General features: G+C 35.9%; 1 protein-coding gene and 1 long non-coding RNA gene across 9 annotated transcripts in view; both read right to left on the reverse strand.

Moving 5' to 3' along the window:
• Positions 1–7,322: 7,322 nt before the first annotated feature.
• Positions 7,323–18,401, reverse strand: LOC130183244 (uncharacterized). Of its 8 annotated transcripts, none has more exons than XR_008829801.1 (7): positions 18,293–18,390; positions 18,146–18,206; positions 17,970–18,053; positions 15,304–15,394; positions 14,847–14,965; positions 13,616–13,996; positions 7,323–7,536 (listed from the first exon to the last, which is right to left on the reverse strand). It is a non-coding gene; the product is annotated as an uncharacterized LOC130183244 (long non-coding RNA). The 8 variants fall into 8 exon arrangements; XR_008829798.1 differs by having other exon boundaries at positions 7,323–7,539; XR_008829799.1 differs by lacking the exon at positions 14,847–14,965 and having other exon boundaries at positions 7,323–7,539.
• Positions 18,402–19,707: 1,306 nt separating this feature from the next.
• hoxa1a (homeobox A1a) overlaps positions 19,708–20,632 on the reverse strand; it is a 1,867-nt gene continuing 942 nt past the window's right edge. The window contains exon 2 of the mRNA XM_056398505.1: positions 19,708–20,519. Within this exon, the coding sequence (XP_056254480.1) occupies positions 20,140–20,519 (380 nt within the window). The 3' untranslated portion in view covers positions 19,708–20,139. The remainder of the gene's footprint in view (positions 20,520–20,632) is intronic.

Here is a 20,632-nt window from a genome sequence, read left to right on the forward strand (position 1 = left end):
TATGCATTACCTTACTGACTGTTTTATGCTTTACTATACTGATGTTTTTTTTGACATTTTTATGCCTTTCTATACTATGATGTTTTTATGACTTTTTATGCCTTAGTATACTATGACATTTTCTGAGGTTTTTATGCCTTATTATACTATGATGTTTTTTTTATGTTTTTATGCCTTACTATACTATGACGTTTTTATGACTTTTAATGCCCCACTATACTATGACTTTTTATGCTTCGCTATACTATGTCGTTTTTTTGAGGTTTTTATGCCCTACTTATACTATGACATTTTATACCTTATTATACTATGACGTTTTTATGACTTTCATGCTTTACTATACTATGACGTTTTTTCATGTTTTTATGCCTTACTTTACTGTGCCTTTTTATGCCTAACCATAATATGAGGTTGTAATTACTTTTTATGCCTGACTATACTACGACGTTTTTCTGACTTTTAATGCATTACTGTACCTAGATGTTTTTTCATGTTTTTATGCCTTACTATACTATGACTTTTTTGACATTCTTTGCTTTTCGATACTATGACATTTTTTGATGTTTTCATGCCTTAGTATACCATGACGTTTTCTGAGGATTTTATGCCATGCCACACCATAATTTGAATATACTATGATGTTTTCATAACATTTTATGCCTCACCATACTGACTGTTTTATGCTTTACTATAATATGATGTTTTTTTTGACATTTTTATGCCTTTCTATACTATGACTTTTTATGCCTTTCTATACTATGACTTTTTATGCCTTACTATACTATGACGTTTTTATGATTTTTAATTCCTTAGTATACGATAACATTTTCTGAGGTTTTTATACCTTACTATACTATGATGTTTTTATCACTTTTAATGCCTTACTATACTATGACGTTTTTATGACTTTTTATGCCTTACAATACTATGACGTTTTAATTACTTTTAATGGCTTACTATACTATGATGTTTTTATGACTTTTAAGGCATTACTGTACTATGACGTTTTTTGATGTTTTTATGCCTTACTATACTATGACTTTTTATGCCTTAGTATACTATGATGTTTTTATGACTTTTAATGCCTTGCTGTACTATGACGTTTTTTAATGTTTTTATGCCTTACTATACTATGACTTTTTATGCCTTAGTATACTATGATGTTTTTTGAGGTTTTTATGCCTTACTGTACTATGACTTTTTATGCCATACCACAATTTCACATTTTAATTACTTTTTATGCCTTACTATACTATGACGTTTTTTGATGTTTTTATGCCTTACTGTACAATGATTTTTTATGCGTTACCATAATATGACATTTTAAATACTTTTTATGCCTTACTACACTGACATTTTTTAATGCTTTTATGCCTTGCTGTACTATGACTTTTTATGCGTTACCATAATATGACATTTTAATTACTTTTTATGCCTTACTATACTATGACGTTTTTTGATGTTTTTATGCCTTACTATACTATGACTTTTTATGCCTTAGTATACTATGATGTTTTTTGAGGTTTTTATGCCTTACTGTACTATGACTTTTTATGCCTTACCATAATATGACATTTTAATTACTTTTTATGCCTTACTATACTATGATGTTTTTTGAGGTTTTTATGCCTTACTGTACTATGACTTTTTATGCTTTACTATACTATGACGTTTTTATGACTTTTTATGCCTCATTTTACTATCACGTTTTTTTTAATGTTTTTATGCCTTACTATACTATGACTTTTTATGCCATACCATAATTTCACGTTTTAATTACTTTTTATGCCTTACTATACTATGACGTTTTTTGATGTTTTTATGCCTTACTGTACTATGATTTTTTATGCCTTACCATAATATGACATTTTAAATACTTTTTATGCCTTACTACACTATGACATTTTTTAATGTTTCTATGCCTTGCTGTACTATGACTTTTTATGCCATACCATAATTTTTGATATACTATGACGTTTTCATAACATTTTATGCATTACCTTACTGACTGTTTTATGCGTTACTATACTGATGTTTTTTTTTAACATTTTTATGCCTTTCTATACTATGATGTTTTTATGACTTTTTATGCCTTAGTATACTATGACAATTTCTGAGGTTTTTATGCCTTATTATACTATGATGTTTTTTTATGTTTTTATGCCTTACTATACTATGACGTTTTTATGACTTTTAATGCCTTACTATACTATGAATTTTTATGCCTTGCTATACTATGTCGTTTTTTTGAGGTTTTCATGCCTTATTATACTATGACTTTTTATGCCTCGCTATACTATGTCGTTTTTTTTAGGTTTTTATGCCTTACTTATACTATGACATTTTATACCTTATTATACTATGACGTTTTTATGACTTTCATGCCTTACTATACTATGACGTTTTTTCATGTTTTTATGCCTTACTTTACTGTGACTTTTCATGCCTAACCATAATATGAGGTTGTAATTACTTTTTATGCCTGACTATACTACGACGTTTTTTTGATTTTTAATGCATTACTGTACTATGATGTTTTTCCACGTTTTTATGCCTTACTATACTATGACGTTTTTTTAACATTCTTTGCTTTTCAATACTATGACATTTTTTGATGTTTTCATGCCTTAGTATACCATGACGTTTTCTGAGGTTTTTATGCCATGCCATACCATAATTTGAATATACTATGATGTTTTCATAACATTTTATGCCTCACCTTACTGACTGTTTTATGCTTTACTATAATATGATGTTTTTTTTGACATTTTTATGCCTTTCTATACTATGACTTTTTATGCCTTACTATACTATGACGTTTTTATGATTTTTAATGCCTTAGTATACGATAACATTTTCTGAGGTTTTTATACCTTACTATACTATGATGTTTTTATCACTTTTAATGCCTTACTATACTATGACGTTTTTATGACTTTTTATGCCTTACTATACTATGACGTTTTTATAACATTTCATGCCTTACAATACTATGACGTTTTAATTACTTTTAATGGCTTACTATACTATGATGTTTTTATGACTTTTAAGGCCTTACTGTACTATGACGTTTTTGATGTTTTTATGCCTTACTGTACTATGACTTTTTATGCCATACCATAATTTCACGTTTTAATTACTTTTTATGCCTTACTATACTATGACTTTTTATGCCTTAGTATACTATGATGTTTTTTGAGGTTTTTATGCCTTACTGTACTATGACTTTTTATGCCATACCATAATTTCACGTTTTAATTACTTTTTATGACTTACTATACTATGACGTTTTTTCATGTTTTTATGCCTTACTGTACTATGATTTTTTATGCCTTACCATAATATGACATTTTATATACTTTTTATGCCTTACTACATTATGACATTTTTTAATGTTTTTATGCCTTGCTGTACTATGACTTTTTATGCGTTACCATAATATGACATTTTAATTACTTTTTATGCTTTACTATACTATGATATTTTTATGACTTTTTATACCTTACTATACTATGACGTTTTTTGATGTTTTTATGCCTTACTATACTATGACTTTTTATGCCTCAGTATACTATGATGTTTTTTGAGCTTTTTATGCCTTACTGTACTATGACTTTTTATGCCTTACCATAATATGACATTTTAATTACTTTTTATGCCTTACTATACTATGATGTTTTTTGAGGTTTTTATGCCTTACTGTACTATGACTTTTTATGCTTTACTATACTATGACGTTTTTATGACTTTTTATGCCTCATTTTACTATGCCGTTTTTTGATGTTTTTATGCCTTACTGTACTATGATTTTTTATGCCTTACCATAATATGACATTTTAAATACTTTTTATGCCTTACTACACTATGACATTTTTTAATGTTTTTATGCCTTGCTGTACTATGACTTTTTATGCCTTACCATAATATGACATTTTAATTACTTTTTATGCCTTACTATACTATGACGTTTTTACGACTTTTTATACCTTACTATACTATGACGTTTTTTGATGTTTTTATATCTTATTATACTATGACATTTTTATGACTTTTCAAGCTTTACTATACCATGACGTTTTGAGGTTTTTATGTGTTACTATACTATGACTTTTTGTGCCTTACTATACTATGACGTTTTTCTACGTTTTTATGCCTTACTATACTATATTGTTTTTTTAACGTTTTTTGGCTTTTTTATGACTTACAATACTATGACGTTTTCATGACATTTTTTGCCTTACCTTACTGTGACTGTTTATATGCTTTACTATACTATGATGTTTGTTGACATTTTTATCCCTTTCTATACTATGACGTTTTTTGACATTATATGCCTTACTATACTATGTTTTTTTTTTCATGTTTTTATGACTTTTTATGCCTTAGTATACTATGACGTTTTTTGACATTCTATGCTTTTCGATACTATGACATTTTTTGATGTTTTCATGCACTAATATAACATGACGTTTTCTGAGGTTTTTATGCCTTACTATACTATGACATTTTAATGGTATTTTATGACTTAGTGTACTATAATGTTTTTTGATGTTTTTATGCCTTACCATACTATGACTTTTTATGACTTTTTATGCCTTACTATACTATGACGTTTTTATGACATTTCATGCCTTACAATACTATGACGTTTTAATTACTTTTAATGGCTTACTATACTATGATGTTTTTATGACTTTTAAGGCCTTACTGTACTATGACGTTTTTGATGTTTTTATGCCTTACTGTACTATGACTTTTTATGCCATACCATAATTTCACGTTTTAATTACTTTTTATGCCTTACTATACTATGACTTTTTATGCCTTAGTATACTATGATGTTTTTTGAGGTTTATATGCCTTACTGTACTATGACTTTTTATGCCATACCATAATTTCATGTTTTAATTACTTTTTTATGCCTTACCATAATATGACATTTTAAATACTTTTTATGCCTTACTATACTATGATATTTTTATGACTTTTTATACCTTACTATTCTATGACGTTTTTTTATGTTTTTATGCCTTACTATACTATGACTTTTTATGCCTTAGTATACTATGATGTTTTTTGAGCTTTTTATGCCTTACTGTACTATGACTTTTTATGCCTTACTATAATATGACATTTTAATTACTTTTTATGCCTCATTTTACTATGACGTTTTTTTAAATGTTTTTATGCCTTACTATACTATGACTTTTTATGCCATACCATAATTTCACGTTTTAATTACTTTTTATGCCTTACTATACTATGACGTTTTTTGACATTTTTATGCCTTTCTATACTATGACTTTTTATGCCTTACTATACTATGACGTTTTTATGATTTTTAATGCCTTACTATACTATGACGTTTTTATGACTTTTTATGCCTTACTATACTATGACATTTTTATGACATTTCATGCCTTACAATACTATGACGTTTTAATTACTTTTTATGTCTTAGTATACTATGATATTTTTATGACTTTTTATACCTTACTATACTATGACGTTTTTTGATGTTTTTATGCCTTACTATACTATGACTTTTTATGCCTTACCATAATATGACATTTTAATTACTTTTTATGCCTTACTATACTATGATGTTTTTTGAGGTTTTTATGCCTTACTGTACTATGACTTTTTATGCTTTACTATACTATGACGTTTTTATGACTTTTTATGCCTCATTTTACTATGACGTTTTTTTTATGTTTTTATGCATTACTATACTATGACTTTTTATGCCATACCATAATTTCACATTTTAACTACTTTTTATGCCTTACTATACTATGACGTTTTTTGATGTTTTTATGCCTTACTGTACTATGATTTTTTATCCCTTACCATAATATGACATTTTAAATACTTTTTATGCCTTACTATACTATGACGTTTTTATGACTTTTTATACCTTACTATACTATGACGTTTTTTGATGTTTTTATATCTTTTTATACTATGACATTTTTATGACTTTTTAAGCTTTACTATATCATGACGTTTTTAGGTTTTTATGCCTTACTATACTATGACTTTTTATGCCGTACTATACTATGATGTTTTTTGAGGTTTTTATGCCTTATTGTACTATGACTTTTTATGCCTCAGTATACTTTGACGTTTTAATTACTTCTAATGCCTTACTATACTATGACATTTTTATGAATTTTTATGCCTTTCTATACTATGACGTACCTTGAAGTTTTTATGCCTTACTATACTATGTCATTTTTTACATTTAAATGCTTTACTATACTATGACGTTTTTTGATGTTTTTATGACTTATTGTACTATGAATTTTTATGCGTTATTATACTATGACGTTTTTCTTACTTTTTATGCCTTAGTTTACTGAGACGTTTTCTGAGGTTTTTATGCCTTACTATAGTATGTCATTTTTTGACATTTATATGCCTTACTATACTATGACGTTTTTATGCCTTACTATAGTATGTCATCATTGACATTTATATGCCTTACTATACTATGACGTACCTTGAAGTTTTTATGCCTTACTATACTATGTCATTTTTTACATTTAAATGCTTTACTATACTATGACGTTTTTATGCCTTACTATAGTATGTCATTTTGTGACATTTATATGCCTTACTATACTATGACGTTTTTATGCCTTACTATAGTATGTCATCATTGACATTTATATGCCTTACTATACTATGACATACCTTGACGTTTTTATGCCTTACTATAGTATGTCATTTTGTGACATTTATATGCCTTACTATACTATGACGTACCTTGACGTTTTTATGCCTTACCATACTATGACGTTTTTTGAAGTTTTTATGCCTTACTATACTATGTCATTTTTTACATTTAAATGCTTTACTATACTATGACGTTTTTATCCCTTACTATAGTATGTCATCATTGACATTTATATGCCTTACTATACTATATCATTTTTTTGACATTTATATGCCTTACCATACTATGACGTTTTTTGACGTTTTTATGGCTTACTATAATATGACTTTTTATGCCTCACCATAATTTGACTTTTTGATTACTTTTTGTGCCTTACTATACTATGACGTTTTTTGATGTTTTTATGTCTTACTGTACTATGACTTTTTATGCCTCACTGTACTATGACTTTTTATGCCTTACTATATACTATGACGTTTCGTAACATTTTCATGCCTTACAATACTATGTCCTTTTTATGACTTTTTTTTATTTATTGAAGACATAAAATAAAATAAAAAGTCAGACTACTTTCTGCCCATACTATGCTTGTCACGACCCAGCTCTAAAACCTTCACAAAAAGCAAGGCACACATGTTGGGGCAAGCAATAATAGATTTATTAACAACAAAATGATATAACTAACAGAAAAGAATAATAAATGGGATAAGATCTTCCTTTATTAGTCCCATTCTCTGGAAATTTTCAGCGTCACAGGAGCAAATTGGACAGCACAAAGGGAGAGGGTTAGAAACAGAAACACTGGACCCAGGTGCTTCCAACTAGGTGATCTGGATAAGGCTCCACCCTCCAGACACCTGCTGTACAAATGAGAAAGAGGGGACAATAAGTCAAGCAGTAATCACAAAGACAGGCCAGGGGTCCCTCACAATAACATCTTTATGCCTTACTATACCATGACATTTTTATGCCTTACTATACTATGACTTATTACATACATGTGACATACATGTCCCTATATCAAGAGTGCTATTATCATATGTGTTATTTGTAAAAGGATATATTATTATTATGACATACATACAGTACATCCTCTGGATAGATGAAGATATACGTTTATAATATATATGAAATACTCATACTAAAATGCAACTTTATTAAAACCAAATACCTATTAAAATTCTATATATTTGTATAAAATTTTCTTTATAATTTCTTATTAAATCTAAACATACATGTCTATCTTTTACATTTACATATATAATATGAACATATACTGACAGGCTTTGGGATGGACATATATTTATATAACATACAGTATGTCTATAATATAAACAGACTAAAATACATGTTTGTTTTGGTCTGAAATATATGTCAATATATTAATTTGTTCCGATTTCTAACAGGTTCATATGTAATTTTTAGATAAATACTTTAAATACAAACATGATTTTACTTCATATATACATATGGCATATTTCATATATGGAAATTCAACACATGTGTATAGGCATTTCATAATGTAAATTCAAATCTTATAGCCTATGTTAATAAACCATTTGGCTGACGGCATTAAAAAGTCAATCTCTTTGTTTTGGAGGGGTGGCGGGGTTGTTGCGTCCTTAACAATGTTGAGACCAAACCTACGCCCTTGCACTGCACCACAGGTTCATGCATACACACAAACCATCTATACTTTTTCGTACAGGGGCTCGAACTTCAGTGGCTAGCTGCCACTCCACTATCTAATGCTGTCTGTGGGAATATTGCGCTGGCTAGCGTTAACTTCCTGTTGGGGGAGGTTAGGCAGGCAGGAGAGATATTGGCAGAACAGCGTTAAGCTTTAGCATGCATGTCAGGGCCGGGGGACGCTCCCTGAGCCAAATGCCAGTCTATAGATCGCAGAGGGGACTAAAGATCACATCATCGTCTACCCGGACACGGGTGACACCAGACAGCGGACGTGGGACAGAGGGAGGACCGAATGATCCCTGCCAGGACGAGCCGTTATAGACAGCCGCTGTCATTACAGGGCAAACATGCACTGGTTCGAGTGCACAAGCTCACACACAAACACAGTGTAACACACACACACACACACACGTACACGAGCCGTGACGACGACGTTATAGACAAGCGCTGTCATTAGAAGAGTCTCTGTGGAGCTCAAATGATAACGAGCGAGGGGGAGGAGGGGGAGGAGGAGGAGGAGGGGGGCGTTGACGAGGGTGACTGTCCGGCTGTCTGCAGGTGAGCATGTGGCGTTGGAGAGGTCAGCTCCCTTTAACACATGCACACACACACACATACACAGATTACTCCCCCACATACAATGGACACAAGTCAAAAAAAGCACGTATCTGTTTTGCAGTTTCTTCTCCTTTACTGACTGATGTTAGAAAACTCCTTTGGTTTTCTGGGGAGTCTAACCTTTTTTTCTTAACTATGATCACAAAATCTCATATTTACCTCTTACATCTACACTCACACTTTGAAGTTAGCATTTGCCCAGGTTAGCCCAGATTATTGCTATCGATTGGTCCAAGTAGCTCCTCCCCAAAACAGGGAAATAGAGCAATAAAAGCCTCTTAACTTTTGTAATGTTGACTTTTTTTTATTTTAGTATTACATTTTTTTTTTAATTATATTACATTTTGAATTCTTCCTGTTTGAAGTGACAACAGCACGGGGGAGTTTCAAAGTGGGACCTTGCAGGTAATTAACTGTCTTCAAAAAAACTGGACGAAAACATTCAGTATGATGACCACAGAAAGTTTCCAGGTGAAAGTGGGTGTGGGAAAGTACACTTGTTTTGCTTTGATCAGTTTCGTTGCTACTTGACACAGATATTACCTTGAGCACAGAGTAAGAACTAGCCTCAGATCCAGTGCTGACAGTTCACATGAGCTTCTTAGATGAGTGAGTGGCATCAGCATTTCGTGCAGGTGTTGTCTCTGTCATCAGAGTGACACTCCTATATACAGTATGTACCCCTATCCGTCAGGAATGAGAAATTATTTAACAGGAAAGTTCAAAACAAAACAAAACAAAAATAATAATAAATGCACACTTTAAAAAAAGGAAATGGAAGCTCAAAGCAAAAATTTGTCTCAGCCAGATGACCTCAGAGAACGTATAGACACAAAATAAACTAATCTTGTTGAGTCAACTAGAGTCAAGGGTGCACTGTCAGGTAAGGATAAAGTGAATGTATGGGATGCTATTGCCAGCAAAATAACTGCAGTAAGTGTCTCTCCATCAAAATGCTGTGCAGTCATCACTGTCATGGCTGTGCCACATAACATACTCTCTGGTACAGGTGATCAAGCAGCTGGAGGCGGAGGAAGTGGAAAGGGACGACTTTTAAATGTTAGCGAGTCAGTTAAGGAGCTTTTTAACAAGTTACTGAAAGTTTCTCAACATGAACAAAACAGAAATATCAAGGAAAAAAACTGAAAAACTTTACCTCTGCAAATCACTGACGCTGATCAGTGATGTTGAGCTAATGGTATTAATTTTTACCTTTAACATCCTGATTGCCTAATTCCAATATTACTGGAAATATTTGCAACACATAGCTTTAGCCTTCTGCTAATTACATGCCTGTTCATCAGTTTGTTTTTAGTTTTGTTGTGTGCGACTTGCAGCATTTCTGTACTTGCTTTTGCTGTTGAATGTGTTTGTTAATTTCCCTTTGTTTAATGTAATTGTAGCTTTAATTCTCAGTGCACCTTATGTGTTTTTAATGTGCCAAAGATGTCCGCTAATGTTTAGTCTGTTTGTTTGTGTGCATTGAGCTCTCTGAGGCTTTGTAAAAGAGCATGTTTGAGCTGCATTAAAAGTATAAGAGATTGCATTAGGTAAACAAAAACAAAATCTTCAAATAATGTACTTGCTGTTGTTCGATGCTGACTGCTACATGGGCAGAAGACTTTAATGTGAACATTTCTAGAGCATCTTTTGTATCTCCGATACACTGTATAAGAAGACCTTGATCACCTCAGAGTAGCACAGCACTGAAACATCACAGTGATACTGAAAGAAAACAAAAACGAGGAAGTCTTCCACTTTCACTTGGTTTACATTGGGTAATGTTTTCTGATGGCTACTGCTGCTCTGTCAGCATCTCAGCTCCAACTGTGTGATAAGAGGCTTTTTATCTATGTATGTTTACACAGCCATAAACACACAGCATCTCACAGATTTAACTCGGAATCAATTTGTCTTGCTAAGCCCGATGTTGCGAGGGTTGGAGATTCAAATCTAGACTGTTCTTTGCCTGAAGGGGACAGGCAGCCTATCAGTGCATAGTTTCACTCTGCCTCCCAGACTCCCACAGTGTGATGTGCTTCAGGGCGTGTACAAACGAGAGGCTTAGAGTTACACTAAGCCTTACATCTGTCACTTAAACATCTCTGTCGTTCTTTACAATAACAAGCTGCTGTATTAGCACTGTCTGTTTTAACACACATGCTGGCTTTACAGCTGTTCCTGTACTTTTTAGCATTGCAAATGCGCTGAAGCAGTGAAGTATTTGGCATCAGTAAACTAGACTTTGCTTCTGAGCGGGCTGGTTCAAAAATGTTAATTTCATTAAGCGCTATTAACATAAGAAATGCTCTAACACGTCAGTCAAACTACTTGAACAAGAAGATATCTAGAAAACTGCAACAATTGTGTTAAATTTACCTGAAAATGATCTAAACTACCTGATGTGACCTGGCCTCCGAACTCATGCCAGCGACCATCAAAGAGGTCGAGCGCTCCATTTTGTATCAGTTAACACACAAATTGCTCCCTAATCCCTCCCAGATTGTGTTTCAGTTGGTCTTCTGTCACAGCGCACGTGAGCACCATTGCTCTTCTTTATGAGGAGGACTGACAGGTGGCTCTCAGGTAAAATGGTGTCAGGTGAGCTCAAACATCCCGACAATCGCTGCACGTCGCCTCCGGCAGAATCCAGCGCTCACACAACCCTCCCTGGACGTAGAGATGTTAAATCTGAGGTGCTGAAACCTTTCCTCCGCCCTGGAGCTGTGGGTGTGTGTGAAAGTAGGAACTGTGGTTCTGTGTTTTGTGATATGTAGCAATTATCTCCTTGAGGCCATTTTAACACGTGCTACTTCACCTGTCTAGTTATTCATTCTAGTTATTCAAAGACTCAGGTCCTTGATATCAAAGGTTTGGCTCAGGCCCTTCTTGCTTATTGACAAGCACTCAGGAAAGGCTGCTGGGTGTGTTGCTGCCTGTGCAGTTCAGAGTTAGGGATTATGTTTTGGCTTTGTGTGTTAATCTTACATCTTTGGCTCAAGAGGAAAATTACAACAAGCAGAAACAAAATTCACAACTATGGAGGCCGTTTAGAGCCTGTTTTTGTAGATAGTCATGATGGTTTAAGGTTCAGTTGCAAACACGTATAAACTGTCTGATTGCCTGTTGCAAAATAAGAGACTATGAGAGGTAAATGCACATTGTTTACTCGCAAATCATTATACTCGATCGAATTATGGCTTCAGTATCTGTTGACATGCATTGAGACAAACCGGCTAGCTGGATGGCTAACCTTGCACACTGTAGAACAGTGTTTGGCAGGAATGTAATCACTGTTTTCAGCACTGAGTGGTGTAAGGGATTACAATTTCTAATACAGTTTAGTAATCAGATCACAGTTAGTTTTCTCAGTAATGCTTAGTTAGTTTGACAACTGCAGGGTCAAGTGTCTCATCAGGAGTTTGTATGCAGTATGCAGCACATGTTAGCTTGGCGGTAGCTTAGCCTGCATTTGGTTGAAGATAGGACTACTCCAGACTGCTATGTGCAGTCAGTGACAGAGGCTAAGCTAATGACAGCCTTTATGGTCAGTAAATAGCTCCTATTGTAGGCTGGCTGCTTGTTGAACCACAATGTCTCGTTTTTTATTTCTTCACATTAAATACATAAAATGTGATATGTGTTTTTCAGAGACACGGTTGGAGCTGTGGTGAGTAACTTAAGTAGCAAGTAGAGTAACCAACCGCTTTTGCCAAGTTAATAAAGTGATATAATGACTTTTTCAATGAATAATTGACAACATTTTTCCAATAACTTGCCCCAGCAGTAGAGTTACTGATATCATGTGTTTTCAACAGATGTTATTCATTATTTTGCAAAAACGAATTTCTTCCATTATTAGTCTTCTACTCTACTGTCTAAGAGAAGACGGTAAAGATTGACCAAGTTCATTAAGTCTAAAATAAAATTCTTTTTGATCTTTGCTTGTGGTGAAATTGCTTTGGCGTTGCCTAAGTGCTGACATCTGCACTCCCCAAATACTGAATAAAAGCCAGAACACTGTATTTGTAGTTAATTGAACAATGTAGAAATGTATTTGCAGAAAATGGTACTTGAATCATTTGATTATGTCCAGTGATAGAAATGGACAACATGACATGGAAATGTTTTTTTTTAAGAGTAATAGACTGACTTTTTGTGATTAAAATAGGTAAAACTCAAAGACATACCTAATGCCTAAAACGAGCACTGAAACATGTAGATAAAATGCTGGTTAAACATAATTGAATTTCTCTTTTGATCAATTTGAATGCAGAGTTGCAACTGTTATGTCTTACAATCTAAATTTCACTGACTCACACTTTCACTTATTTTTATAAAATTATTCTCCTTTCTAGTTCATGTTAAGGATTGAAAAATCGCTGATTTTTTTTCCAGTGGAAACAAATATGTTTTCCATTCAGTGTCCTCAGTCCTGCTCTGTCTCATTCGTTTGAAGCTATTCTGACCCACGTATTTTTTGGAGCCAGGATGTTCCATGATGGTTATTCTTGTCTGGTGTGTGTGTGTGTGTGTGTGTGTGTGTGTGTGTGTGTGTATGTGTGTGTGTGAGAGAGAGAGACAGAGAGAGGAGGAACAGCCTGTCTGTCAGGTGTTGGTACTCACATTAGTCACGTAAAAAACAAAGGATTCTGGGAAGCGACAATGGCCAACACAAAGAGCATCCAGACTCCACTCAGTGTCACCCGATCTCTTCTGTGTGTGTGTGTGTGTGTCTGTGTGTTTGTGTGGGTAGATAAGTGTGTGTGGGTGTCTATGTGTGTGTGGTGGGGGGCTCCTTTCTTTAGGGGGTGAGGGCGCCTCATTGGCTGCCATGCTGGGGTCAAGCAGAGGTCAGGACATGTGTGATGGATGGACCTCTGTCTCTAGACCACGGCCCTTCTCCTAGTCCTCTCTCCTCCTCTGGGCCTCAGACCTGCTGAAGCGTCCTGGCTGTGCTCTGCTCTTTTCACGTCTCTTTGTGTCGCTCCTTTCGGCCTAGTGGGACTGCGTCGACAGACAAAAAAGAGCTCAAAGAAAACTGCAGACAACTCTCTGAGGTGAGTTCTGTTGTGTGGATGAGCAGCACTGCAGTCAGCTTCTAACCTACCACTTAATCCCTGCTTCTACTTTGGTTAACTCTCTCACATCCCAGCTAATGTCGTTCTAACCAGCATCACAGAAATATGTAGAAGCAGCGGGACAGACCGCCGCTGACCACATGACGTCATCTCTCCTATCCTTCCCCTCCTTCTCTTCCTCCATCATACTGTCAATCCCTCCATCGGCGCCGTCGCTTTTATCGGCACATGGAGACGCACATCTGTCGATGGAAGAATTCATTTTGGCTGCCAATCACAGCAGGGGAGTGGTCAATGATCGCAGACGTGCCAATACCTCGACTACCCTGATGAGTGACTTCTGTCTGTCTGCCGCTCTGTCTCTCACTGGCCTTCCAGCACTTTCTGTCCGCTGTCGTGGGTTCACTAGTGGACCGAGAGTCAGTCTGACTGAGAGCAGAAACTGTTTGTCTCACCCTCTTGTTCTGATTTTTTATTGTGTATCTAAGGGCAGAGCAGCATGACTGAACATAAACAAACCACAGCTCAGATTCATGTGCTGAGGCACAGTCTGATCAGTGCAGGTGTCACCGCTGAGGCCTCCAGGACACGCAGACTGTGTTTGTGTTCATACCTCTGCCCCTTTCATTTGCATAATGTCTGAGGACACCAAGGATTTCTCTATTACAATGGGGAAATGAGGCTTAACCATAAAAGCGTTGGTCAATAAGGTCTGATGGCAGTGCCAAATGGATATTTACCATGGGTGGTGCAATGACATGGGCTTCTGAACTTACGTCTCCCTGTACAAGCATTCTCCCGTGCTTTTAAATCCCTCTATTTTCTTCATACTTGATAGTTGAACTTTATGGTCCTTTCCTTTGTCTTTTGCACACAGACACACACACATCAGCCTCTGAGAGAAATGAGAAAATTAAATCAACAAGGAGAGACTTCAGCGGCAGAGACCTCGGTTTGACACTGCAGGAGTGACAGCTTTTCAAATGTATTTCCTCTCTGTTTCTCTCGTGCTCTCTCTCTGTGTCTCTCTGTCTTTGTGTGTGTGTGTGTGTGTGTGTGTGTGTGTGCCAGTGCATGCCTAGGCAAACTCATCCCTGACTTAAATTTCCTCAAGCACATGTACTTGCATTTGTTTACTAACAAAATTAGTAAAAATCTTGTTGTGCATGTCTGTGTGTGAAAGTGTGTGTGTGTGTGTGTGTGTGTGTGTGTGTGGTTCTGGGATATAAATACCTGCAGCTTTTCAGGTGGTGACCTGTGAGTCCTGTTGTCAACTCTGCTTCCTTTTCGTGTCTCACAAGTCATCTTTCTGTGTCCACTGACACTGTTGGAGAAAATGAGTCACATTATAGCGAGCTGCTCATTCTTTACCTGCTTTTATTCCGTCTTGAGGAGCGAATGCATGGCATCTTAATGAAGGATTTGCAGAGGATTTCCAAAGTTTTTATCATTTAGCCTCAGACAGAAAACTTTAATCCAGTGAAGCACTGTGTTAAAACGGCTTCTTTTACAGCTCGGATGCAGGTTTAGGGCAAAAGGATTTCAGGAGGTTAAATGCTTCCTGACACCATTCAAAATACAAAAGTCTTATAATTAAGATATTAGTATTGTGATAAACTATTTATTACAAATGGACGCTCATTAAAGATTTTTATTAAGTAGAGAAGAAAATGTAAATAAAACAAAATGTATTACAATCAGATATAAATGTGATGTTAGTTACTGATGAAGAATAATATTATTAATACTTTGTTGTCATTGTAGTTCTTGAAAAATGCTAAATCCCGTATGAATATTTAAATCAGGTCCAATTTGTGCACAAACTTCGAACAAAAAATAATAATTTCAAAAAAACTTACATTAAAAAATATTTTAAACTATTAACTGTTTTAACTATAACTCATTAAAGACGTTGTGCTACATTAGAAATAATATTTTGCTGGATATAACCCTTTTTTCTTATTTGAGCTCAAATCTTCAATTCATTAAAAAAAATGTAACAGACTACTACATTTAATTTTATGTAAGTAAACTAAATTCATAATTTGCAAATTTGAAAAAGTTGTTGTCGTGTATTTCCTCTGTTTTTTAGAGGAATGTTCAAATTAAAATCTAGGTTCCTGTATTGGAAATAGACATTCACTGTTTCCCTTCGTTTCTGAAGAACAGTGTAAAACCTCTTTCAGTTGCTGGAACTATTATACGAACTGAACTTTTTCACCGATCAATGTCAGAAAGTCATTTGTTTCATCTGCAGCTTCCCGATCACAACCATGGCACAAATGTGTGCTTGGCAAAGGGCGCACGTCTCTTTTAGGCCACATCAAGGACGCGCAAATGAATTCTTCATCTAATTTCTGCTTCACCTTCTTGAGTCAAACGGTTTAAACGTCTGTCCGTCTTTTCACAAAGCCTTAATGGTTTGTGTCAAGCGTCTGTCATCGTCCATGTGTTTATCTGAAAGCCTTAATGGGAACCAGCAGCCTCGCAGGACCAGATTCTGGCGACGGGACCAGTAACAACGTCCTAATTTCACAGGACTGAGGTCATTTCAGCGTTTAGTCTGAGTGTGTTTTGGTCAAACAGCCTGGACTGTGGCTGCCTTGTTGAGATACTTGTTTGCCCAGTGTGGTCTGTAAACTGTTGTTTAGGTTTGGGTGGTGCTGTGACAACAAACTCAAACTGTGACCGAGGAATGACCCCGGGGTTTCTTTTGAGGATCAGCTGCGTCTCTAATCGAGTCTGTGCGGTTCCTGCAAAGCGCGCAGGGGCCTGGAGGGAGAATCAAGGAGTTTAAACTTCCCAAAGAACGGGTTGCGGGGACACCCAAGGGTCCATTAGGTTGTTTGAAGCGGGTCGCCAGAAACACACATAAAGCTTTTAAATTAGCTACTATTTATTTTATCCAGTAATAACCTACACAAATGAAGTAATAACTGAAAGCGTGTAAGAAGAAAATAACTTTCTTCATCGTGTTAGTCTCTATTACAACTGCTATTTTATTTAAATTTAAACATTTAAAATCTTGTATCTTTGGACACACACACAAAAATGAATCTGGAATCTGCGGCCAAATTTGTGTCAGTCTTTGTTGCACAGAGGGGAACTTGTACTTAGAGGCAGAATAGAGGGACGGCTGTGGAAATATGATATAGGTTTGGCTGCTGATTAAAATTTTTGTCAAGGGTCGTAAACAAAATCAAAATGAATTAAAAACGTATTATACCATAGAAATAGAAATGTGTATATTAGACAGTGAAATAAATATTTTCCAAAGCCACTGTCATGTTTAAAAAAAATTGTGGAGAATTAATTTGTCAAAAAACAACTAAAGAGATAATTTACGTTTTAAAAAGTTTTAAACAAAATGTTTCTGAACTCTTCTTTGACTATTATATACTCTAATAATAGCATTTAAAAATATATATTCCTTTGTTCAAAATAATGTTAATTAACAACATTATTTTCATGCTGCTTTGAAAATCTAATCCATTTCGTCAGCCTATCAGTCTAAACTTTATAAGCAGCGAGGCTGAATGATCATTTTAACATGTGTTAAATGATTTCACAAAGAAGCAGAGATACTGATATAGTCAAGAACAACAACTAGAACTATTTTCGTTTTGGCTTAAAATGTTAAAACAGGTGGGCCTAACACTAACCTATTTACAATCACCTTAAAAATGATCATTACATATATACATACATATACATATATACATTACATACATATATATATATATATATATATATATATATATATATATACACAGTATATATAGATATAGATATATATATATAATTACACTAACGTTTATTTAAATTACTACAGACCTTTTGATGAAAATTAAGATTATAGATGATTTATTTTCTAAAATATAATAATTCGCTTTACATACAGAGAGAGGATATGAGGCTAACTTTGTCTTTTTTCCGGAAATAAGAGATAGCGACTCTTTCACCTCAGTCTCTTCCAGATTGTCCTGAAAAACACAAACAGGCTCCTGAGCAACAAGTCTATGTGCACTCTTCACTATTTACAGCGAAACAACAAAATGAGGGTGACTGCAGTTACCCGGCTAACCTTGTCCCAGGTTTCATCCAGCACCAACTTTGTCCTGAATGTAGAAAAACACCTGATACACACAACAGAATTAACAGCATCGAAAATAAAGCGACTAAAGGTGATATTAATAAAAGACAGGCCGTCTACATAACTTACTCTCCTGTTCCAGTGAAGGAGACAGAGCAGCCTGTGCTGCAGCCTCAGGTCTCCACAACTCCAATAGAGCCGCTCCCGCAGGTGGATCCCAGGTAAAGGTGAACGTCGCTCATTAATCATGGCTCTTTCGGCGGTTTTTTGCCCTTTTATGGAAGGATGGACTCGCATCCTGCACACCAGGAATTAAAACAGCAACTGGATCAGGAAACAGCTTTTCTTCAGTTTGAACAGGGGACAGAGGATGTAGGCTACGTTGAAAATGGCAGATAAAACAAAAGTTCCAGTTTAGACACAATTGTATGTTTTTATGGAGTGGTATGAATACATATCATTGTGTTTTTATTGTAAATATGAATATGATATTTACCTAAAGTTTTTGACGAGCAGGTTTACAATGGGCGTAAATATTCCTTATAGCTCGAAATAATTGCTCTTGTTAAAGGGATGTTTGATGTAGGCCTAGTTGACTGTGTGACATGCACTGCTGCAAGTTTTCACTGTTCGTCTTGTCATCAGGTGTGGATGATGACACTTGCATGTAACTTGGGGGAACTGAAGAGTTTACGCTGACAGGGCCAGTGGGGCCCCATCCTTGTCGATAGCCTAACCTCGATGTTTTAATCGATAAGTGTTTCTTTTTTTTGTCCCCTCAGTAAGCCGAGATCTCGATGAGGTTGTCATCACAAATGACGCGGACGTCCGCGCTCTCATCTCCTCCGTGGATAAACATGCCTTTAGTATGCCAATAACTCTTTACCCCAGGGGACGGGAGCGCGCACGGCCGCATACATTGAGAGACTCTGTGGTGCGTAAAAGAGACGCGTGCGGCTATTCAGAGGGTGGGGGGAATGGACAGAGCTGTAGATCTTAAAATGAAGGTCTGATGGGTGGATTTAAGTGGAAGATTTGTGTTAAAATAATCTGAAAAGTCTCTTTAATTCTGTCTTTCCCAAGACTTTCCCCTCAGCAATGATACAGGAGGAGTTTTTAGAGGTAAACGCACTTTAATACACATGATTGACCCGTAAACGTCTCTCTGGACAAAACATTTTGTATGTGCCTCACTGGATTAAATAGATCATAGATAAAAGCCTGGAACACACATGGCCATCAATGACCGGTTCCCCAACTGATAAAACTCAGCGCCCTGCTAATAAAACATGAAAGCATTACGCATCATGCAAATCTCACACAATAGACATTCAGACAGTCGCGACACACAGACTCACAGGCCTGAAACACAGAAGTGACAGTGATTAAGGAGCTACTATAACAATGCACTCTATAGCGATTAATTAACGAGGTCATCTCGTTGATTGTGTGATGCCTAATTGACGACATCCAGTGCAATCAGCCACATGGCCGTGGCCATGACGCACAACTTTGGCACATTTGAGGTATTTGTTTGTGTGTGTGTGGGTGTGTGTGTGTGTGTGTGTGTGTGTGTGTGTGTGTGCGTCTTTGTGACGATACATTGGCACATTCAGCAGCCCTGGTGAGGGGCAGGAATAAGGAAAGTACTGGATATCTTTTGCACCATCGTGGTCCTATCGTAACGCTTATTTAACGTCAAATTACAAAGGAAAGTTGACACATTTTAAACCAAGACCAACATTTGTTTGGACAGCAATTATCTTGTTCTTCCGAACACAATACACGATATAAAACAAATCTATAACCCAGAATTGGTCCATATTATTGTCCAAAGTTCCAAATAGTGCATTAACCCTTTCTAAACGTTCACACAAGTTATCCATCAACCAGAACTTTGGTTTTGATACACTGGGCATGAGCTTTGGTATATACAGGCCGCCTGTGGCCCGAGGAGATAAAGAGGCAGTTGATTCTTAATTGGAAGAATAAGGATCAGCCCCTGTGGAAGACACCGTAGAGGATGTGGGAGAAGGAGTAGAAGGGGCTGAGATCGACTTCTCAGATGTTGCATCGTCCAGTTTCTCTTGAATGCTCTCTCCCGCCTCGGAGGCTGGAGCTTTGGCCGGCAGCAGCCCCTCCTTCTCCCGCTTCTTCTGCTTCATCCTCCGGTTCTGGAACCAGATTTTCACCTGAGTCTCATTCAGCTGCAGTGCAGCAGCAATCTCAACGCGCCGCGCCCGGGTCAGGTACTTGTTGAAGTGGAACTCCTTCTCCAACTCCGTTAGTTGCTTAGTGGTGAAGTTGGTCCGGACCGTGTTCGGCTGACCCCCGTAGCCGTACTCCCCTGACCTGCCTAGAGAGACAGAGAAACCAATCACTGTGAACTCCCAAAAGGAAAAAGAGAGAGACCCTGCGTGTTCTCTGCTCACAACACACACTGCCTTACAACTCTTGGCTGGGAGCAAC

This window comes from Seriola aureovittata, chromosome 16, assembly GCF_021018895.1.
Source record: "Seriola aureovittata isolate HTS-2021-v1 ecotype China chromosome 16, ASM2101889v1, whole genome shotgun sequence".
Lineage (NCBI taxonomy): Eukaryota > Metazoa > Chordata > Actinopteri > Carangiformes > Carangidae > Seriola > Seriola aureovittata.